The sequence below is a fragment of the Triticum aestivum genome, chromosome 2D, assembly GCF_018294505.1.
Source record: "Triticum aestivum cultivar Chinese Spring chromosome 2D, IWGSC CS RefSeq v2.1, whole genome shotgun sequence".
Lineage (NCBI taxonomy): Eukaryota > Viridiplantae > Streptophyta > Magnoliopsida > Poales > Poaceae > Triticum > Triticum aestivum.
The window spans coordinates 80,938,338-80,962,656 of record NC_057799.1 but is presented as its reverse complement, the minus strand read 5'-3'; the positions used below and the strand labels follow the sequence as shown (position 1 = coordinate 80,962,656).

The window sequence follows — 24,319 nt, the reverse complement described above, 5'->3', positions numbered from 1 at the left end:
TCTTACAAATCTCAAATGGGCTATAAGTTCTCTGCCACACACTTCTGGCCTTACTAAGTTGACGCGTCCCCTAAAAAAACAGAGTTGACGCGTATGCAAGGCTTTGTCAACTTATAGTCAACACACGGTTCTAGCAGCAGTGGCCGTTGGATGTCCATCCAACGGATGCCGTGCTTCTTCTTCAATCTCGGATATTCTAGCTTCACCCGCCCAAAAAATGATTCCTCCCCCTGACATCTGGGGCGCACCGTTTCGGAAGCTGACCTGTGGGCCTACTAAGTTGACGTACCAAGGGCTTTGTCAACTTAGTCAATATAAACGATTCTAGCTGCAGTGACCGTACGATGTCCATCCAACGGCCGTCGTGCTTCTTCAACCTCTGGTCTTCTTGCTCCAGCCGCCCAAAGCAGCGCCGGTCGTGCCACCTGCTCCTGCCTCCCGTGGCCGGCTGTGCTGCCGCGGAGGCCTCACCGCCCCCTACTACTCCCACCGCTGGCCAGGCCATCCCTCCACTCACCCACACCCCCTGTTATTCTGCGGCGACGGCAGCGCAGCCGAACCAGTGAACCCTCGTACTCCTCTCCGCGTGTGCATCCACTACCGCGTCTTCCCTGGCTCCGCGTCGTCCCCTTCCTAGGCCTCGCTGTCGTCCATCGCCCTGGTGCTCTCGGCGCGGCGTGGTCAACGTGGTCAAGGAATGGCTTCCATTGGACGTGGACTGTACATGGAGAGGCTGACAGCTGGGTCCACGGCCGCAGCAAGGAAGTGCCTCCTTATTACGTGCAAAATAATTATTCCTCCACCTGACAGCGGGGACCCACCGGCCGGGCCATCGTATTTCGCGAAAAAAATATTTGCCCCTGACTGCTGGGACCCACCAGCTACATCTTCGCACGCAAGGAAGTGCGTCCGGGCAAAAAAAAACGATTCGCCCCCGTGACTGCTGGGACCCACCAGCTACATCTTCGCAGGCAAGGAAGTGCCTGACAGTCGGGACCCACCTGGTCGAAGCGTACGTAGCGTTGTCATTCTGGTCGCGAACGTGTACGTACATATATACTGGTGGATGTAGAGGCGCGCACGTGTCGTAGTAGAGGCGCGTACGTGTCGTAGTAGAGGCGCGCACGTAGCATGTACACGTACGTACAGCGGCCAGGGTGCAAAAAAGAAAATACGGCCACGTATGTGTACATACGGGCGGGGTCTCGAACGCCTACTCGCGCATACGTACGGCCAGGGCTCGTGTACATGGCTGGGTCGGAACGGAGAAACAGCGTCGTCGTCGTGTTCATGGGGAGGCAACAGAATGTGTCGTGTTCATGGGAAGGCAACGGAATGCGTCGTGATCATCGGGAGGCAACGGAACGCGTGGGAGCCAACCGGCTGGGTCGGAACGGAATGCGTGGTCGTGTTCATCGGGAGGGCTTGGACGGAACAGGCGATGGAAACGAGGCCTGGCGTACCGCACAACGGAGGAAACGGACCTCCTACGTTCGGAACGGGGTCCTGTTGATCGGGAGGGGTGTGGCGTACCGCAAAACGGAGGAAACAGACCTCCTACGGTCGGAACGGGGGTCCTGTTGATCGGGAGGGGTGTGGCGTACCGCAAAACGGACGAAACGGACCTCCTACGGTCGAAACGGGGGTCCTGTTGATCGGGAGGGGTGTGGCGTACCGCAAAACGGACGAAACGGACCTCCTACGGTCGAAACGGGGGTCCTGTTCATCGGGAGGGGTGTGGCGTACCGCAAAACAGGACTCCACAAGATACTGTTCATCTCCACCGTCGACCTCCTCCAGCCTCCACGGGCTACCGTCGACCTCCTCCAGCCTCCACGGGCTCCTGTTCATCCAGCCTCCACCGCGCGCTACTCCACCGGCTACTATTCAACCACCCCTCCACGGGCACCCCTCCACCATCTACTGTTCATCCAGCCCTCCACACCACGGGGTCCTGTTCAACCACCCTTCCACGGGCACCCCTCCATCGTCTACTATTCATCCAGCCCTCCACCACACCACGGGGTCCTGTTCATCCAGAGGCAACGCCACCGCTCACTGTTCATCCAAACCCCCCCCCCCCGGCAACGCTCACTTTCATCCCAGAGGCAGCATCGATCGGCTTCAGTTAGCAGCAGTAGCGAAGGAATCGCTCGATCGGGTTCAGTTAACAGCCACCGATCGATCGCTCGGGTTCAGTAACGCGTAGCCTGCAGTGTAATCGCTCGGGTTCCGTTAGAGCCCAACGCCTCGCTCGGGTTCAGTTAGAGCCAACGCCTCGCACACACGCGTGTACGTGTACGAGAGAAACGCGCATCGCTCAGCCCCCGACCTCCCACCGTAACCGGGAACTCCCCGAAATTTTCCTCGCCCTCGCTTCTACCACGGTTTTTCCTTCATGGACGGCCCAACTAATGTCATGCAGCTGCGTCTCCGGCCCGCCCAGGACGAAAAGCCCATTTTCTGTCATGATTTTTTGTCATAAAAGTAGGAGCCCACCACATCTATGATGATACCGGGTTTTGTCACAATTATCGTCATAGAAGTGTCATATGTATGACAGAAAAAAAATTCGTTCGGCCCAAAATGTCATGGATGTGTCTTTTTTTGTAGTGCTATGATATTGGGTTCATTAACACAAATCTCATAGATGACTTTACGGTTAAATTTAATGCCAAAGAAACCGATGCCAACTTGCTACAATCGTTGCTTCAAAATCAAAACAAAGAGAAAATACTCTTTCCTTACAACTTCAAGTGAGTGTTACTGTCTTGTACATATTCGGTTTCCCTTATTACTCGAGGTTATAGTAATGTAGTTGATGAGTTATGCATGCGTGCGCAGCTTCCACTTTATTCTCCTAGAGATTAAGCTTGAGTAGAGACTAGTAACCGTCTTAGACTCGAGACGAAAAGATCCCGAGGAGTATGCAGCCATGACTAAAATGCTCGAGAAGTAAGTTCAATCGATCATTATTGCACCATATCGGCAACTTTGTTCATTTCCTGATATCAAGTAATTGTTTTCTTTGTCTGGCAGGGTTTGGAAAGAGTTCACCGCAAAAGCTCCGGGACTGCCGGGGGAGCTGTGATTTACACACCCGAAAATAAGTGCTACTAGCTAGTTCCACGCATCTCCCATTGATTCTAGCTAGTTTCATCAATACCATTTATAATGTTTGATTATCAGTTTGATTGACCTCTATTTCTCGTAAAGTGCTTGTGGCAGGAACCCGAGAATGATTACTGTGGATACTATGTTTGCGAGTTCATCTACAACGCGATGAGCTCTAAGCGGGGCTTCTCTAAAAAAACAATATGAAGTGCGTAAGCAATAATATTCACAATTTTATTTTATTACCATCATTTGTGTTGAGTTTCATTCATATATATGTATTGACCCTCTTCTTCAAATTAGATGTGGCAGATGCGGAATGAACTCCTACCACAAGATCGCACACGAGCAATTCAAGAGGAATTGGCGGGATTCTTTCTTGACCACGTCATAAATAAAGCCAGAGAATACCATGTGGAACTTGACATTATATGTTAGGGAATTGTAAGAGATCTTATATTGTATATATGTAGCTAGTAGCGTCGGATAGATATACGAAAACTTGTTGTTCGACCAATCTCTCGGAGAAAGAGAGGTCGATCACTTCTCTGTGTATATATATGTTCATGACGATCTTGTGTACTTAATGGTTTCCTTCATTTGCTTACTAGCTAGCATGTCGAGTCCTCTCTATACGTATAGTACCTAGCGTCGACCAAGCACGGAGATAAGAGATGACACTTCTCTCTATTAGCTAGCTAACACAATATATGAAACCCTTAAATTAACCCTACAAAACCCCCAAACCCCCCTTTAAAAAAACAAAACCCCCATGCAAGTTTGGCTTCATTAATTACATGCATTGGAGATGGAAGAACTATCCTGCAACATGGCATGGACAGTTCAAAGGACACAAGAAGGATGTCACCATCATTCTTGAAGTCGTGGCAGATCAGAAGGCATGGATTTGGCATGCATATTTTGTAAAGCCTCAATCTTGCAATGACATCAATGTGATCTAGCAGTCACCTCTCATTGCAAAGATAACCAATGGGGGATTATCACTGGTGGAGTTACAAGCAAATGGGCGCACATACAACATGGGTTACCACCTTACGAATGCGATATATTCTAAGTGGGCTCTTCTGTGAGGCCAATTTCAATCCCCCAAGGTAAGACAAAACTCTACTTCCATAATGCTCAAACGGTCGCTAGGAAAGATGTGGAGAGAGCCTTGCTATTGTGCGAGGACTGGGGATCAAGAAATCCTTTGGTACATCACCACAGCTTGCGTCATCATGCACAACATGATCATTGAGAATGAGCGTGTGAAATATTTGGATTACAACTTATATGATCTGATGGAAAAAATTGTGCGGGCGCTTAGATGGCAAGACAGAGCCTGACACCTTCTTTAGGCGTACCATAACATTAGAGATCTCGATACACATGTGGATCTTTAACAAGATCCTATGGAGGAGTGGTGGACCTGGCATGAGTAACAAGACAACATAGTTTATCTCTATGTTTCATGTCATGTCTGTTGAACTTTGTTGTACAAATTATTCATCAAACAATACAACATCAAACTGAACACAAAAGTTTTTAGGCAAAAGCCTATCCACGAAAACACAGTTTTCAGGCACTTTTTGATACGCATTGAAATATGTAATAATTTGTTATTGTGGATTGATGAATTTGAAGTTATGTTTGTACTATTTATTTTGGATTAAATTTTGATGTGTTTGATGTTGAATTGTTGCAATACAAATGCAAATTGTGAAGAAGAAACATGCCGTGTGGCTGCTATTGGAGATACACATTTTTTGGTGCAAAAAAATATATCACTTTTTGATGTCCTAAATTTTACTCCAAGCACTTTTTTATACCCTAAAATATGGCTGTTGTTGGAGATGCTCTAACTACCCCAAAATTTAACCTATAAATTGTGAGTCATAGCCACAAAGCGGAACATAAAATTTCTGTTGGAGTATTTTATTTTCAAACTTGTGGTCAATTGGTTGCTAAATCATATCAGAAATACTGGCCCAGCACTTTGATAGCTGTTTTCTGCAAAAAGGAAAAGGCAAAAGATACAGAGAAAAAGGCAGTATACAAAAACAAAGCGAGTTACCGTAACAAAGCAACCTTTGAACGGTACTGACTACCACAAACTTACTCAACCGTGACAGTAAAGTTTACCTTTCCTTTGGAGGAGGGAAGTTTACAGTTACCCAGACCACCTGCAGCGAGATCTCTGCCACTCGCACGGACATCAGAAAATGCCTGAAAACTTTTGTTTTCGTGGATACTCTTCTGCCTCCCGCGAGAGGTTCGGGTCGCCGGCTATGGCGAAAGTGACAAGATTCAGCCGGCCATGAGCATGCACGTGACGTGATTGTGCTGTCTCCCTGTTCAAAGCAATCTTTTTACGGACGGTGTACGTATACTATGAACTGTAGTTAAGTTTACTTTCAGTTTTCTGGGACTCGAGGTGCCGGCGAGATCATTGCTACCTGAATGTGTTTTTACACGGCCGTGCAGGATGATGTGAAAAATGATTGCAGGATATGCGGCAAGATGATAGGCCAACGTATGGCCACTGATTTGCAATCATACGCTACCGCCCTACGCAGTAAAAACAGCTAGTAATCCGCAATCATGATATACCCTGTATTAGTTTAGAAAAATAGAAAGATGGGATATCAAGTACTCCCTTCGTTTCAAATTACTTGACCTCCATCTGTCTAGACACGGATGTATCTAGACACTAAACAAGTATAGATACATTCGTATCTAGACAAATGAAAGTCAAGTAATTTGGAATGGAGGGAGTACTCCCTAAAAACGATCTCATCTTTCTTTTACGGAAGGAGTACGTACGTACTCCCTTCGTGCCATAATATAAAAATGTTTTTTGCACTAGTGTAGTTGACAACTTGACATCCATGAAGACGAGGAGTATTTGAGATTTACGTCTCAGTCAATGACTCGAGCAATCAAACATAATCTTGACTAGGGAACTTGGGAACGCCTAGAGCTCAATCGATATTTCTCATGTCTCCCAACAATAGGGAAAAAACAACAACAAAACAATCGAAAACAAAAAAGAAAATCCAACGTAATCTTGATTAGCGGATTTTTTTGGGAGCGCCTAGAGCTATTTCACAACTGTCTCCCATGAAAAGCAATAGAAAGAAAAACAACAACTGAAAAAAAAACAATCCAACATAATCTTGATTTTTTTGCGGAGAAAAGAGAGTTTTATTTCAAAATGATAGAGTTACAATCAAGTGACAATAATTGCTCTATACAAGGGGGTCCTTGACCTAGCCGCACATCAATGGCCTATTCATTACGACTATATAAAGCCAGGATTTGCTACCCTGTTTTGTTTTCCCATAATCGTCTGAGGAATGAACTTCCGGACAAGCATTTGTTCCTTGATCTCCGCAACTAAGTGCTTCTACGCTGAACTGGACAATCTATTATCGGAGAGACTTGACAAAGCTTCAGAGGAATCAACTTGAACAATGATCTTGATTACCACACCAGGGAATTTGGGAGCGCCTAGAGCTCAATCGATATTTCTCAATCGTCTCCCATGAAAAACAATAGAAAAAGAAAACAACAATCGAACAAAATCAGCATGAATCTCCACGCATACAAGTATGGCATGGATTGAGGTGTAGCTATTTCTTAGTCGATTGAGAAATAACAAACCCGTGGGAATCTTGGTAGAGCAACGAGTTTGTTGTTGTAGACAACCATTTCCTCCTTTTCCCTTTGAACAACATATATTATAGTAATCAATAAACGGAGTACAACTGCACATACATGTGAAAAACTATCAGGAAAACCAAGACATGACAAGTGTCCAAAAAGCTCTACAGAAAGAACCCAGAATAAAGCAATATTATAAATAATTGCCTTGGGGTCCCTGCAACCAACCAGATCTGAAACCGCCGTTGATGGTCAGCGTCGCCGAGACGCACACCTGAGGAAGAGATGGAACACCAACAAACCAAAATCCAGTCGAGCATGAAGGCGCCGAGAGCCAAAGACCAGACCCGAAGAACAGACACTTGGCGATGTGGCATGTCGGTCCAGGACGATCCCCACGCCAACCTGGATCTAGATTTGACGCATCCACTGTCATTGCAAAGGAAGGCCGTTAGACCCGCCACCGTCGTGCCACCAACCTTGAACCAACACCAACATATCCAACTTATCAGCAACCACCAGACAAAGGAAAACTTAAAGCCCACCGCTTCGAATGAACGGCGGACAGGCGAGGCTATCGGCAGGATGCTGCCGCCAAAGAGAACATCCCAGTGGTGAAGAGAGATCGAAGCCACCTTATTCGACGGATCAACAACCACATTAAAGTGGCACTACTAGATGAAGACAATACCCTAAACCTATGGACCAATTGGAAAAGAAACGAGAGCCCACCTCCCGTTCACCAGCCGCGGGAGCGGTGTACGAATAGGGGTGAAGATCACCGCCTCGCTGGTGTCCAGAGGAACGTAGGAACTGTCGCCTCTCTCTCTCTCTCCCCTTGAACGGTTAGTGCTCTCATGCCTTCTTCTGGTACATACTCCCTCTGTTCATAAATATAAGTCTTTTTAGAGATTCTAATATGGACTACATTCAGAGTAAAATGAGTGAATCTACACTCTAAAATACGTCTATATTTACCGTATGTAGTCCATATTCAGATCTCTAAAATGACTTATATTTAGGACGAAGTGAGTATATTGCAAAGCAGTTTGTCGACGGTAAAATACCTCCTCTGGTATAGATCCCCACAACACTAGTCTTAAAATGGATGACATCCCAAAGTGCTGCAGCGGCTCCACGAATCTTAAAGGAAGCCTCTCTTTCCCATTAGTGATTGTCTTTTGAGTTCTTAGATAGCTTATCACATATGCCATGTTGTCACTGGTGAATCTCACTGTTTAGACATAACACAATTCAAGACACTGATTTAGGCACGAGAAAACCTCACACCGCTTAATTCCAGCAAAACTGTTTCTCTTCGAAAAGGACGACGTGCTCTATAGCCTTCCTCTACCTCTTGACCCACCCGAGACGAGGTTAACATCATCCCATCCATCACACATCCAGACGTTCCACATTCATCCACTATCGCTTTCTCGCGACCACGAAGAGGACGCGCGCATAAAAACACACACATTCACATGACATGAGCACGTCCACTAGGTCACGGACCGAGCCTGACCACCAGTGACTCTCACTAAACCCACAGTAACTAAACACCCCTGCGGGCCCACCAAAAGATAAATGGCCATGTAGGGAGTAGACAAATACTAGCAGGTCCAATTTAGATTTGTTTTATTTTTTCTTTTCACGAAGGAAGGATATTCATCTCAGATCCCCCTCAGCAAACCCGCCGGAGGGAAGCACCAAAAACAAACGGGTCGCCATCGGTCCGTTATTATGGCACCACCAGCCAAAAAAGCTCACCCAGCAACCCCTCCATCCATCCATCCAAACGGCGGTGGTCCTCCACTGGCCCGGCCCGGCCCGACCCGACCCGAAAGCCCCCCTGCTCCAACTGGGCCACTGTAGCAGGTAGAAATAACAGGGAAGAAAACGATTTTTTTTACCCCACCGCTCGTTTTCTATGCGGAAAAGAAGGCTTGTGTACTGGCGCGTCGCACCTAATCTCCCTCTCTCTGGCCGGGTCGCACCTACTCCCTCCCCGACGGCTCACGCGATGCCAAGAGCGGGCCTTGGGGAACGTATCGATGCTTTGCGCACCCCATGCTGTTCTCGTTAATAATGATCCGTCTTACTCATACTGACATTATAGTATGTGCAGTTAGTTAATAACCTGTCATTACAGTTTACAAGTCCCATGAAAATGGTTGATGGCCTGGGTGACGGGTGGATGCGTAGGGGCTGTGCGGTCCGGCCAGAGTTATGGAGTTGTACCGCGTAGATTTATTTGCTGCGTACAACAATGTTGTTGCCGCCATGAAAACGGTCGCGTCCCACCTACCAGATACAAGTACGCCACGAGCCTTCATGCCCTTTCGACCAAATTTTTTTAATTCAATTTTGCAGTAATAAAATTCGGGTGAGGCTTGTGTGAATCATACGTATATAGAACAAAAAAGACGCGATTAGACGACCGAACCATATAGATGCAATTTTTGTGCCAATGCATGGAGCCCAGGAGAGGGGCCAAACCAAGCTAGCCGTAAAGCATCGTCCATGGATGCACATTTTGTGCTGGTCACGCTTCACTTCCCAACCATTTTTGCCCAGAAAAAAACCGAGGGCGCGATCTAGTTTAAGGTAAGATCCATCCAGAGGGGCAAGGCCAGGATAGGGCGGAAAGGTTAATCTAAAGCAAGTGTGGACAGCTTGGCAGCGGGCCTTAAGAAATCGAGAAAGCTTTCGGAGCAAGCTCCCCACCCCCACCCCTCCACCCAAGCCAAAGTGGAGTGGACTCCCCCCAAACTCCTCGCAGACCGGAGAGAGAAGTTTTACAGAGAGAGAGAAGGGGAGAGATCGCGGCGGGCGGGCGGGCGGGCAGCCCGTGTGTGTGTGCGTGCGGTCGCGTAATCGCTGTCGCATTCGTTCCTCCAGACCTCCACCTCCTCTCCCCAGCGGCAGCGGCGCCTCCAGAGAAACCCGAGCACCAAATCCTAACCACCGCCTAATCCCCGCCCACCACCGCCCCCCACGCGTCGCGGCGCTTCCACCGCACGCCAGATCGGCGGCGCGCACCGCGGCGGCGGAGGCGGAGGCGCGCGCGGGTCTGGATCCAATGCGGGCGCCGCTGCTTCTGTGGTAGTGGCTGCAGCTGCTGCGGGGGCGGCGCTGGTTGGCTGGCTGCTTGATGCGGACGATCTGAAGAGGAGGAGGGGGCGCGGCGGGGATGGCGGCTGCGGCGGGGGCGGCGCCGAGCGGCGGCCCGGTGAGTGGCCTTCTCCCTTCCTCCTCCTGTGTGCGCTCTCTCGCTCTCGGATTCCTCGCTTGCGTTTGGGGGAGATGAGGTTATTTTTGGGGGTGAAGGGTCGGAGTTTGGTATCTCATGCCCGGGCGGCCCAGAGATGCTCTGCTTTGGCGTGCGGACAGGCGTTTCACTGTTTTTGTTTCTGGAATTTTCGGGGTCGAGCTCTGGGGGGCGAGATGGCGTCGAGGAGAAATGCCGCTCAGGGGTGGTGTCATGTGTTGCGGCGGCTCTGATGCGAAAGGCAACAGAGCGATGGATGACGCGAGCTCTCAGGAGCTGCCGCTGCTGCCTCTGGGTTTTGGCTGGACTGGAGAGACAGAGAGTGTATGTCGTATTACTCGAGCATAAGCGGATACGGATTTAATTTGGCTTGGAGTAGTAGCTGATTAGTGATTAATACGGCACATGAATGCCAATGGAACCGTTTGGGGTGGTTACATTTAAGGAAAATGGAGGCATTCTAGTGCCATACCGACGTTGATACGAGGAACTGTTTCTGTGTGTCCAATTGGCTTCAGAGATGTGTGAGTTCACTGATTACTTTGCAGGCTGAGGGACGAGGCTTCATTCTTAAGGTGCCCCATGACTAGGTAGACAAGGATTTGTAGTGCAGGGGTAATTTAATTTTAGGAGCATGGTCAAGAATTTGTTGGAGCTTTTCCTCGTTTCGTTTTTGTGTGCATAGGGGAACAAGCTGCGTACATTTGTTCGGCTACTTGGAGAGCTTCCACCTGTTTCACTATGAGAGACGTCTCATGATTCGATTTGCTCATTATGTAATCTATCAGATATGTAGGTTCCTGTTGAGCTATCACTTTAACAGTGTTACGTTTATCTGGGTAATGAGTACCCAGTTGACTGACTTCTAAGCAATCAAGATACTGTTATGTGTTATCATTAATTCTTCATGCTGTCTCTGACATCAAAATTACCTCATAACCAGGTATTTAAGAGTGGCCCTCTCTTCATATCATCCAAAGGTAAAATTATTTACATCACACATGAGTTAACTATCCTTTTGGGGTCATAACAATGCTGCTTGCCTTATTCTGTTTGAAACAAAGCTACATACACAAGTGTCTACATTAAGCATTTACATTTGCCTTTAGTACTATTGTTAAAGGTAACAGTAATGCTTTTCTTTCTCTTTGTTCTTGAAAATCATCATCAAGAAGAAATGGATTATATGCAGAGCTAAAACATATATATCTTATTGATGATGATGCTGAAGGTTTCTCTGTATTAGTACACAAAATAAATAAGATGGGCTAGACCAAGTCGAGTTGCTTGTATTTTCTCTCGCTCGAGAAAACAAGAAAGTCTTGTGCCTTGAATTGGTAGAAAGAAGGGTTCATAATTACAGCCTAATCCCCATACAACACTAAACAAGAGCACTAGTGCCCATTGCCAGGATCCGCCGTAACTCTGTCACACCTGCTGTTTCCCAAGACCTTGCTTTCACCTGAATCTGTATGAGCAAGCACACGATATTCGGTTGGTTTCATCTAGGACACATGCATTCCAACGCTTTCAGATCAACCATGTGGTGAGCTGTTTCATGGTTGCCGTTCCATCCCCTTGAACCGTCGGAGCGGAGTTGATTGGCAGCCTCCAGCACTCAGAAATGTTGAGTTGCTTGTATTCACATAGTGAATCCATTGGTGAATTGGATTGTAGATTCGAGCCATAGATGGAGATGCATCAATTCATAATACCATTATGGCACTATAGTTAGTTGTGTTTCCTGTCCATGTGGGAAAGTCTAACATGGGGCCCATTCCCAGTTTCCCCAATATGTTTTCAACATCACAGCCATCCATATCTGGTACATGCCCAAAGTAAGAGAGGGAGCTATAGGTTCTGTATTGTTTGTGACCAAGTTAGAATCTGTGTCGTCGGTTTCCTTTTAATACCTTTTCTCTCATGAGTTCCTGAGTCTGCCATAAAGCTTTAAGTAGTTTAGTTGTATCCTGATACCTGGCTATGATTTCAGTTGTATATCATCAAATTCAAAATTAATACAATTAGCTATTTTTCTATGAGATATTCGGAAACCCTAAACTGAATCTTGTATAGGGAAATTCTCATAGTTTAATTCTCATTCTAGTTACTCGATTTGTTTGATTTGCGCTTAATCCCTCTACTATATGGGTTATGGCATGAATTTTGTCAATCTACTATGTAAATATTCTTATCATTAAAAGGAAAATCAGAAGTTTTCCTACTTATACAGTTTTATTTTGCTTTTACCTGAAAATGAATGTTGCTCATATGATATCCAGGAATTGGATGGAAATCTTGGAAAAAGCGCTGGTTCATCCTCACCCGAACATCGCTGATTTTCTTCAAGAATGACCCTGTCAGTATTTTCATTTTTGTCCATAATGTAGATGTAGATATTATGTATACTGGAAAGCACAAACTAAGCAGATTTATCGGACCAGATTTTTTTTATTCTGCTTCTTGGTCCAATATTTCGGAACACGATCTCGTATAATATCCAGCTACATGCTTTAATCACATCTCTTGATCACTGCCAATTTGTAATAGTCTGGTTTGATGTCCTGACATTTATGTGTGTATACTGTATACCAAGATCAATATCTTGTGTGAGTATACACTGTCTTGAATTTAGTGCTGAATTGCAGAATGGTTACTTTGGCTTTGCTGTTTTCAGTTTTCTTTTTGAGTGGAAGTTTTTTTAGTTCAATCTCAGTGATGTCTTCTCAGCGCTTGCTGCTTGATGTGATTGCAGCTTTATTTCTTTTCTTCTGGTATTCACCAACTTCTCATGTGGTCCTTTACTTAAAAAGTAAAAAAAATACTGAATTATGTTCAGTACTTGATGCTTAGCTGGCGTAAACCTGCTTATTCTTGTTCTTGCCCTACTTAAACCATGAATGCTGTTTAATGGAGCTACTTGCTAGAATATTGTACCGTCCATTCATTGGTCCATCTTATGAGTTAATTCTCACTTCCTTGACATGCTTGTTCTCGACATTGCAGAATTCCTTACCCCAAAGAGGTGGTGAAGTGAACGTTACTTTGGGAGGAATTGACTTGAATAATTCTGGGAGGTATGTGTCATAAAAAATATATTCTTTTGTTGATCTCTTGGTGCCTTTTGCAACAATATTGTTGTATTAAATGTTATTCATGGCCAATGAAAAACGAGTCCTTGTTCTTCCCTTTTTTTTTGTTTTTTTTCCCAGTGTCATACTAACAGTATTTCCCGTTCACAGTGTAGTGGTCAGGGAAGACAAAAAGTTATTGACTGTCCTATTTCCAGATGGTCGTGATGGTCGTGCTTTTACCTTGAAGGTATATATTTTCCCGTTTAACTTGGCAGATTCACTCCAGCAAATGCAGCTTTATACCTTTTAATACTCCTTCAAAAGCTAAATAAAAGGACTTGCTACTTTTAACAGGCAGAAACATCTGAAGATTTGCTTGAGTGGAAAACGGCATTGGAAGAAGCTCTTGCACAGGCTCCAAATGCAGCTCTCGTGATTGGACATAATGGGATATTCCGTAATGACACACCAGATGCATACGAAGGAGCAGCTCCAAATTGTTGGTTCCTCACACTATGTTATGACTTATTGTTACTCATGACAAACTCAATCTCTGATTGTTTGTTCATACCTCTCCTCTTACGGCTGCAGGGAGAGAGAAGAGGCCTACCAAATCCTTGGTTGTTGGAAGGCCAATTCTTCTTGCACTAGAAGATATTGATGGCAGCCCTTCTTTTCTAGAAAAAGCTTTGTGTTTTCTTGAGAAACATGGTAAGACTAAAAAGAGTCAACTATCACTAATGTTTGGAACCGTCTGCACTTTGCATTTGGTAGCCGTATGCTGCCTCACAACCAATCTGGAATATTTAACCAGAAATGTGAACATCTTCTTGCAGGGATAAAGGTGGAGGGAATTTTGCGTCAGGCTGCAGATGTGGAGGAGGTTGACAGAAGAATGAATGAATATGAGCAAGGTTTATGTCACTGCATAGTTGACATTTAGAACTGTCCTGTTTTTAATTGTTGATGCTTTTGGTTTGGTAGTTTTAATGTCATTGTACCTATAGTTCAATTTGGGCATCTGTTTCTGTTTTATTCCAGGAAGGACCGAGTTTGCACCGGATGAGGATGCTCATGTTGTCGGTGACTGTGTAAAGGTACCTTGCTGTGATTCATTTGTGTTGTTTTTTCAAGTATCATACAAGTCATTAGAGTTTCAACAGTTCATGTTCGCTTGCCAACTATATTCATGTGAACATACACATCTGCAGCATGTTCTGCGTGAGCTACCATCTTCTCCAGTGCCTGCTTCCTGCTGCACAGCATTATTAGAAGCTTTCCGTAAGTGCTCTATTCATGTTAATCTATATAGGTCTTGCAAGAAGAAATCTGTTAGGGTAGTTGATAGGTTATATGTTTTTACCATAACTTTAAGAACTATCAATAAATATAAGCAAATTCACTATTTTACATGATATTAGAATAAACATTTGCAGTATGCTAGATACTGCATTTGACCAACATTAAATATTATTTAAGAATACTTGGAGTATTTACTGCTTTGCACTCATATCCTTGACTGAGTTACCAAGTACTCCCTCCGTTCCTAAATATATGTCTTTTTAGCGATTTGAATATGGACTACAACGGATGAATATAGACGTATTTTAGAATGTAGATTCACTCATTTTGCTTCGTATGTAGTCCATATTAGAATCTCTAAAAAGACTTATATTTAGGAACGGAGGGAGTACATCTTCTAAGAAGCATGGAAGCCTTTCTTCCGTGCATCTTTCTATGTCAGGAAAACTATGGATTTGGTTAAGAAAACGAAACAAATACTAGAGTGGACTAAAAGTATCTAGAAGTAGTCAAACAGATTTGACTTCTGTTTTTTTCTTCTACTTCTCTCTATTGGTCCTCATAGCTATATTGGTGTTGTAGGCTAAGAGCCAACTTTAAAGGGTACATTGGACTCATAGACTAGACAAAAACCAGTAGCATTAAACCTAAACTATTTGAACATCTGACTACACTCTTGGAACATTTGGTACCTTAGCAAGTAGAATGCTCATACCATGGCCATGGATTGAGGCTATCTTATCAGAAGTTGCAGTTTAACAGAGGTAGTTAATATATGAAATTTCATAATGTTATTTGTTTAAAAAGATGTCTGTAGAAACCTAATGATTAGTATTATCTTAGTTATCTAACGATTAGTGGTAATTCATATTCTGCTCTTTACCATTCTTTTTCACTTCTATCATCCTTGTTTAGGTCTAGAGAGTAAGGAATCTCGGATAAATTCGATGCGTGCAGCGATGTCTGAGACATTTCCCGAGCCTAATAGGCGTCTGTTACAGAGGTTAGTCTTCTTTTTTGGGTTGACAATGTGTGAACAATTTTACCTGCAGGGATATCATGCCAAACAGTACATTCTAAATATAATTCTTTCTATGATCAACCATATGGTGAACCTAATAGTTTATGCAACTGGAGCAGAAACATCATTTCCTTATCAGTAATCAAGTCAACTCTTCAATTAGCTCATATACATGATGTTTGCAGAATTTTGAGGATGATGCACACTGTTGCTTCTCATACTACTGAGAATCGAATGACTCCATCAGCAGTTGCTGCTTGTATGGCTCCTCTCTTGCTGCGTCCACTTCTGGCGGGTGAATGTGAGATGGAAGATGACATAGACATGAGTGATGACAGTTCTGCTCAGCTCATAGCTGCTGCAAATGCTGCTAACAATGCTCAATGCATTGTCACAACTCTATTAGAGGAATATGAGAGCATATTTGATGTAAGTTTACCTGATGCTATCCCAGAGTTCATTGCCCTGATGATGCTATTCTAGACAATCTAGGCTGATACATTTGCTACTTGTTCTTCCACTTCCTGAGTTACCGTAAAAGCTGCTTATCATAATGTTTATCACTTCTACAGGATGAACACCCAAGGTGTTCCCTCTCACCCGATTCTCGAATTCAAGATAGTGGAAGTGAAGAGTCTACAGATGATGAAACTGTGGATGCCAAAGATAATGGATTTCATGATGCAGAGAATGATGTAGATCAAGAATTAGATGAGCGTATACTGAGTGGAAACTTGAGTGAAAGCAGTGCACGTACTGGTGCTGACCTCTATGACTACCAGGTTTGATATGGTTTGCAATTTAGAAGTTTCTAATCTAGAAATTCATGGTTACCAATCATATATTTGCCTTATATGTTTTTAAGATGGCTATAAAATCGATTTGCTTCCAGTTTTACTGATGATGCATTTTTCTGCATGTTAATAGCATGGATCAAATTTTGGCTACAATATCATAATCTTATAAAGCTTTTTTTCCGGCTCCTTTCCCTGTAGAAAATTCCTACCTAGCCTATCCTCAGTTTATAGTTCATTTTATTAATGTTTGTGGTGTGAAGTTCCGAGTAGTCCAGTCTGAAACTGACTTGATTTTCAATGTTATTCAGTTCGCAACTCTTTTTGTGTCGATATCATTATGTGGTTTTTCCTTTCTTACTCATGTTAATAGTGTGATCAAATTTTGGCTACAATATCATAATCTTATGAAGCTTTTTTCCGGCTCCTTTCCCTGTAAATTCCTACCTAGCCTATCCCCATTTTATAGTTCATTTTATTAATGTTTGTGGTGTGAAGTTCCGAGTAGTCCAGTCCGAAACTGACTTGATTTTCAATGTTATTCGGCTAGCAACTCTTTTTTTTGTTGATATCATTATGTGGTTTTTCCTTTCGTACTCATCTTAATGTGGCACAACAGGTAGACCCTGGTGATTCAGACGCCGAACGTTTTGTCACAGATAAGGCTTTGGAAGCAAAGTCGGATTTAAAGGATGCTCCACACAGCCATTTAAATCAAAATGGGACGATAAATGTCCAGAGATTACCGAATGGAAATGATCCAACAAATCTGGCTTCCAGTCATGAGTCTCCGTTGTCAATGGGAGAGATTCTTTCGTCTTTGGATGCAGGAGTTCCTTTACCTGGTCCTGGAGCTGAACGTTCTGCAGATAGGCAGTCCATCAAGTCCAATGAAACTCAGCTACATGTGAAGCGTTCTAATATTTGGGGACGGAGTAATGTAAGCGAGTCGTTACCTTTTGTTGTCTTCCCCTATATGTTTATGCTAGTTCAGTGAATTTCATTCCGTTGACTTTCATTATTTTGTTTTTAAAACTAGTCATGGTTTTGGAATAAATACACTCCTCTAGTTACTCTTGAAGAAGCATCTGTAGTTGTCTACTGTACCTTTTGTTTTGACCTTGTGGTTTAAACATGTGGTTTGCACAGGCAAGAAAGAGCCAGCAGTCAGAGTTTGTTGATTCATCGGGTGAAGAAGAGTAAGTTCCCAGTCATTCCAAGTACTAATTCCCTATCGAGAAAGTTGTTGCTATTAATTTAAAAGTTTCCTTGCTATCTTTGTGGCTTGTGCTACCAATGGGTGTGGCCACGCTTGTCGCGTAGCTTTTAACTTTTCATTGGATCACATATAGTGACATTATCATTGAAGGGTTGATTTTGTACTTAACTATTTCACTATGCAAATGTACCTTTCAGGCTTGCTATCCAAAGACTTGAGATTGCAAAGAATGATCTGCAAATTAGGATTGCGAAAGAGGTAAGGAAGGAACACATATTCTGTAATTGTAGGCCTGTGATGTGGGGATCTTGCAAACTAACTGAAAATTCTTCTCAGACTAGAGGTAATGCAATCTTACAGGCTAGTTTGGAAAGAAGAAAGCAAGCTCTGCATGAGCGCCGTTTGGTGCTGGAACAAGATGTATGCCACATTTTTCCACTATATGAATCAACTACATTTCACACTTGTATGATGGGAATTTACCCATAATTTCCATCTTTTAAATTTGATTTTGTTGCGATTTTTGTTCAACAACATCCCATTAAATAAATATAAAAAATTCTGTAGGATTAAATGATGGCTTGATTCTTTGTCTGATCGCAATTGTTTGTCCCTGTAGGTATCAAGGTTGCAAGAGCAGCTGCAGGCTGAAAGGGATCTTAGAGCTGCATTAGAAGTTGGATTAAGCATGTCTTCTGGACAATTTTCTGGTTCACGTGCTATGGACTCAAAGGTACTGAAATGTGAATCTAGCAGCTGGCCAGCAGTTATCATACTTTCAGTTTTTGGCGGTGTCTAATTTCTTTGCCTTAAGACGAAGGCAGAGCTTGAGGAGATTGCTCTCGCAGAAGCTGATGTTGCAAGGTTAAAGCAGAAGGTTGCAGAGCTGCATGTCCAACTTAGTCAACAGCGCCAACACCAGTACGACTCTTTCATAGACGAGAATGATCGTTATCACCATCGTCCAAGTCATCTCCCACAGTAAGACAACGATTGATGTACTCCCTCCGTCCCAAAATAAGTGTCGCTGCTTTAGTACAAAGTTTGTACTAAACCAACGAGACTTATTTTGGGACGGAGGGAGTATTACTCATGATTAATAATTCCGTTCATCTGTCTTTTATAAAGGGCATACGGCATGATGTAATCGTGCAATACCCCCAAGCTGTTAGTATATCAAATTAGAAGTGAATGTATCAGGTCCAACCCAAGCTGTTAGGGTGTAATTGTGCAATGTGGCTTCTGTCAGGCCAGGGCATCAAACAAACATGAAAAATTCAAAAAGTAAACAAATGTTGGTGTAATCTAGAGCGGGGTTACACATTTTAGAATTTGAACTCGTGTATTAGAAGGGTGAAACGATAGTTGTAACTATAAATGTGCCAGTTTTTTTCTTCTATTTTCCTTTTTATTTCTACTCTTAACGCAAAACGAGTTTGAATTTGAAACTTATACATAGGTAATGTAAACTGAGAAGTACATGGTTTTTTATTTGGGTATTTTCATATTTGATTTGGGCCCTCAACTGATCAGGTACTATTTGAACCCACCCATGAAAGGTCTGTCTCAAACTTAGATGTGCAAGCATGAGATTCCCTACTTCCGGATATAGCGGGTTACACTTGCACCTGATATGTTGCCATTAAGCTAATATGTACAATTACTTTTAAATATCAACATATAGGCGGTATACTAAATGTCCACCAAGTTTTATGCTTAGTATTTTAGTAACAAAAGCATGACGTTTATGTAGTAAGGCATCGTATCAGCTTAAAACATATGGTCTGTAAGTTGAATGTGTTCCGTTCTTGAATTATTCTTTCAGATTGTAATATATTAACAATTGCAAATATTTTATTGCCACCAGGAGCTTTGTTCAACCAGGGTTTGATACTAAACTTGCTTTCTGTAATCAAGAGAAGAAGCAGAGGAACGAGGTTTGATAAAAACGCCCCTATCAATCTACTACCCTTTAGAAGTCTTCCAACCAGTTAGCTGAATCAAATCCATTATTCATTGCATTTCCATTATAGTTTACAGAGCTCAGTTTGTTTTAGTTGTAAAAGGGGCAAGCCAACAATGAAAAACTTAACTGGTGTTGCATGAGGATCATACTAAGAATTGAAGCCACGTTTACTTTCTGGCAGGAGAGCTTGTCGGGCGCATCACACTGGAGAAGTATCAAACAGCACGTGCTGACCCAGGCTTCTTCGAAGCCCTTCTCCCGCAAGCACTCCCTGGATGCCTCTTCGAGTGATTCAAGGGAGGTGTCGACAAGCATGCCAGTGGAGAGCGGTTCAATGTCCGCGAACAATCCAAGAGCAGGGGAGGTAAGGGAAATCATTGCATCTTACGGTCATACTGTATGGTCTTAACGCCAAGCGCACCAATCCTTTTCAAGGCAACCAAGGTGTTCAACTCTCTTGTTGTAACGCAGGCTGTCGAGTATGGGAGGCAACCGCCCGTGCCGTCGTCCACCTTGGTTGAGCTGACGACCAGACTAGATTTCTTCAAAGAACGGAGGTCGCAGTTGATGGAACAGCTCCACAGTCTTGATTTAGGACATGGATCCGCGCTGCATGGTTTTCAGTACAAGTCTTCGTCACCTTGGAACAGTCCGAGATAGGAGGAGGTTTTGGTTTTTTCTAGTTCCACGTTTGTATATTCTTGGTAAAGGATATTCGCCCCTTCTTTCGTTAGTTGTAGCAAGCTGCTAGCGAGAATGTATATTCCTTTTTCTTGTTTATTTTTTGGCTGTGCAGCAACCTCATCCGAGTGTGATTTTGTAATGCTTTTGTAATGTAATTTATGTACGTAACGATTTAAGGGATTGACACTTGTTTTGAGAGCATCTCTGACAGATGATGTACAAACGACGCTGCGCCCAGAAAACCGCCTTTTAGGGCACTTTGGTCAAAAAACGGTGCTCCAACAGATGATGTATGTGCACGTAGTGATGTATTTGCAGCAACGTTGCGGGTGATGTAAAGCTTTTTCATCACGCATAACCACATGTAGAAAGGCTGTTTACATCACCTTGCGCCGAAAACACTGTTGGAGGTGATATATATGCACAAATGCAGCCAGGAAGGAAAAAAAAAGTCATGTAAGGCATCACTTTTACATTGCCTGTTGGAGCAACAATCATCGCGGTGATGCAAAACCCTCCTCCTGTTCTAAAACTATTTTTGTGCCATCTCAAAAAATAAAACTATTTTTGTGCACTAACTTATGCATCAAAACTATTTCTGCGCACCAACTTATACATCATCCATTGGAAATGCTCTGACTTCGGCCCTAGGCACGAGGCAATAAAGACATCTTTAAGGGTATGAATCAAATCCTGTTCCCCATTTGTCCGTGGATATTTTTCACGGTTTTTGATATTGCTTTCTATTCTTGCACAATTCAAACACTAATAGTTAAAATAACACAGTTCAAAATAAATATAATCTGAAGGACATAGTTCAACCACAAAAATATTCAAAGGACATATGCTTCTATTGGTTTCCATGATGCACCTAGACATGCTCCACTAAATCATCGAGAAATTGTCGACGCACTTCTTGATCTCAATTTTTTTATGTTTTTCGAGAAAATGTTCAACCTCAACCGCCTCTTGTGCGAGTTTGATAGTTTCCCATGAAGTGAAAATCAACATTAAGTACACAATCGCCACATCCTTCTTAATTGTAAAAAAAAAACCCAACCCATCCTTATGGAACCCTTAAAGTTGAGAACATGCTCCTGTTTAATAAGTACACTCATCATCATAAGCAATTCATCGTCTGAACGATTGTCTCTATCAGATGATGACGATTTGATGAATTCATTGTAGAAATACTCATCATCAACGTCCATCGTGTGCCCCTTTAGGCGTAGAACAAAACTGGTGGTCATGCTATGTTTGGTCATTTCACCGAATATGTGGTGGGCGACAACGGTTCCGGGATGTACCAAACAACGTAAGAGCACCGCCAGCCGCGCCCCCAAGAGCCCCCCCAGACCATTTTTTTGTGTCGGCGCCGAAAAATCGGCCCAGTCGCGCCTCCAGGATCTCGTTATCGCCGATTTGGGCCGAAATAACAGCCGGCGTACCCGAGTCGAACCCAAGCCACCGGGGGGCGCCTGGGACCGCCGGCTGAAGCGAAAAGGCGCGTGGGTCCGCTATGTCGGCGAGATAAAGAACTTTTCCCGCTGATCACCCCGCTTCCCCCCTCCGTTTCCCTCCATCTCCCCCTACTCCCGCCCTCTCCCGCCATTCTCCTCCCTCTCCCTCCATCCGGCCGCCATGCCGCCGAAGAAGTACGTCGCCCCTCGCGCCGCCACCGATGCCAGCGCCGCCCAGCCGAAGCAGAGGAAGCCGAGGGCGCCGCCGTCCAAGCCCCCGGGCATGTCAAACGCCGACTGGAAGGCGGAGGTTCAGCGCCGGGAGGCTGTCACCACCGACCGGCGGAACAGGCTCAACGCCAAGAAGGCCCGAGATAGGGCGGCTCTGGCGGCGGCGACTGCCTTGGCCGAGCAGGCGGATCGCGCGACACGGAGCAGGCCAAGGCGTCTCGCGCGGGGATGATGAACCTGCCCGGCGGCCACGGCCCGCACGCCTGGAGCCAGCAGAGCGTCGGGTCGCCGGCTGGATTCTCGGCGTCCCCCTGGGGCTGCGCGCCCTCGCCTGGCTACGCCGACGGCGACGCGCACGGCGGGTTTAACCCCAACATCACCTTTCCACATGGCCACCCAACCCAGCGCACGCCCTCGCCCGCGTTTGCCGGCGTCCAGTACCCCCGTACACCTACTCCCCACCGGCGTACGCATCCTCCCCGACGCCACCTTTGCACCGTCGTGGGATCTTCTCACAAGGCTCGTCGTCGCATCCGGGCAACCCCGACGCGACGGAGGCCGACATGGACGACATCATCACGACCGGCTCAGCAGCCGCCGCGGCCTCCCCCGGCTTCAATGCCCAAGAAGATACAATGGACCTCAACGATGACATGGACGACAAGCTCGACTACAGCGAGGAGGAGCCGGCGCCGGCGCCTGCCCCGTCGAGGAGAGGGAATAAGAAGAAACGTGCGGCCAGGACCGGCGAGCCGCGCGTCAAGTGGACGTCCAAAGAAGACGAGTGCCTCGCCGAAGCGTGGAAGATCGTCTGCCTCGACCCGATCACCGACACGAACCAGAGCGCCGACACGTACTGGGAGCGCGTCAAGTCGGAGTTCGACGAACGCAAACTGGTCGACCCGTACTTTGCTGGCGTCCACATGGAGCGCGGCTCGAAGGCTGTTGAGGATATAACCGTTAGAGTCACCCGCCCAGGAGGGGCCGGGTTACGTCATAATGATCATCACGTGAAGCCCAGTACCAAGCTTGAGGACGGCGGGTCAGTAATGGGCTTAAGACCCGGAGGTGGCTTAAGGCCCGTAGTGATAAACCGCCGTTATGGTGAAACTTGTAGTGTAAGGCAAGAATAGTTAAGAGTCCGAGCCGGACACTGTTATAAGCCGGCCGGGACTCTGAGAGCCGCTGGGCGTCAACCTCTCTATATAAAGGGACGACCTGGCGGCGGTTCAGGGACAAGTAAGATCAAATCGATAACCAGGCAGGGCGGTTTAGCTCCTGGTCGTCGAAACCCTAATCAATACAACCTCAACTGGACGTAGGCTTTTACCTTCACCGTAAGGGGCCGAACCAGTATAATCCTCGTGTCCTTTGTCCCACTTAACCCCTTTAAACTTCCTAGCTGCGTTGGCTCCATGACTAAGTCCTTGCACGAGGACATCTGCCGTGATAATTCCACGACAGTTGGCGCCCACCATGGGGCCAGCGCACGGTGGATTTGAGTTCTTGAAGGGCAGCTTCGAAGGGCTCAAGGGATACGCTGTGGGCCGGATGACCAAGAGTCGTCGCGGCAAGCTCTACATCGACGATGCAAATTGGGGCCCCGACGCCGGCTCAATCGAGTACGGGTACCGGGTCCCCTTCGGTGGAATCCATGTCTTTATTGGCAAGATTGGTGAGCCGGGCTTTGAGCCGGACCTCTGCGCCGATCTCATCGAGATGGCTCAGCGTGCACGACCCGCCCGAACTCTGCCTACCTTGAAGCATGCTTTCGTGGGATGCGTCCATGGAGGACTCTCTGAAAGATCTGGATCTGGCGAGGAGACGGCCGCTCGCTCTGACGGCGAGTCATCCACAGAGGAGACCGACTCGTTATACCAACTTCAAGATGGCAGGCTCAGGGGTTGTTCCGATGGCGACAGTATTCCGGACCCCTTCGAGCCGCCGAGCCGGGTTGGAATCTTCATGGCTGGCGCACAACCTGTTCAAAACCCCACCGCCGGGGCAGGAAGCCATGTGCCCTCGCCGGCTCAGGTGCTGATGGATCTCACAGACAAGATGGCGGCCCTGTTAACCGCTACAGTCGCCCCAGCGGATCAAGCTTAGCATGACGCGGAGGTGGCACAGTTAAAGTTGGATCTAGCAAAAGCCAAGGAGGATCTGGCGGCGGAAGGGGTCAGGATGGCTGCGGAGAGGGCGGCTCTCGACGCCCAGACTCAGCTGATTCAGGCACAGTCTTTCCGGCTGACGATGGATCAGAACGCGTCCAATGAGGTCATGAGAAGGAGGCATCAAAAGGCCCAATCTCGACTCCCTCCGGTTTACGATCCTCAAAACCTCTTCAACACGCCTGGTGCAGGGCCCAGTAACCCGCCAGAGATCACGACGCCCGGGGCTGGAACGTCAATTCAGCCCCAAGTGATGAGGCCTCCCCGGGTGAACGCTGCCCCGCCTCAGTACGTGCCAATACCACCGGGTCATTATGCCAACCCGTTGGAAAACATGGTCGCCGCGGCGGCGCGA

The 24,319-nt window shown here is 45.7% G+C and overlaps 1 protein-coding gene across 6 annotated transcripts; it reads left to right on the top strand.

Annotated features, from left to right (window-relative positions):
- Positions 1 to 9,554: 9,554 nt before the first annotated feature.
- Positions 9,555 to 20,306, top strand: LOC123051746 (rho GTPase-activating protein 7). 6 transcript variants are annotated; one of them, XM_044474718.1, is made up of 22 exons: positions 9,555 to 10,006; positions 10,989 to 11,025; positions 12,328 to 12,404; positions 13,052 to 13,122; positions 13,288 to 13,366; positions 13,474 to 13,618; positions 13,711 to 13,830; positions 13,956 to 14,033; positions 14,161 to 14,216; positions 14,331 to 14,400; positions 15,337 to 15,424; positions 15,628 to 15,871; positions 16,015 to 16,224; positions 16,856 to 17,176; positions 17,386 to 17,435; positions 17,653 to 17,713; positions 17,792 to 17,875; positions 18,075 to 18,188; positions 18,276 to 18,376; positions 19,323 to 19,392; positions 19,603 to 19,785; positions 19,893 to 20,306. In XM_044474718.1, exons 1-22 carry the CDS (start codon positions 9,968 to 9,970, stop codon positions 20,079 to 20,081), a joined length of 2,487 nt encoding a protein of 828 aa, XP_044330653.1. In that variant the 5' UTR covers positions 9,555 to 9,967; the 3' UTR covers positions 20,082 to 20,306. The 6 variants fall into 6 exon arrangements, 4 of the variants coding, with proteins under 4 accessions (XP_044330653.1, XP_044330651.1, XP_044330652.1 ...); XM_044474716.1 differs by having other exon boundaries at positions 9,556 to 10,006; positions 18,276 to 18,436; XM_044474717.1 differs by having other exon boundaries at positions 9,556 to 10,006; positions 18,270 to 18,376.
- Positions 20,307 to 24,319: the final 4,013 nt, after the last annotated feature.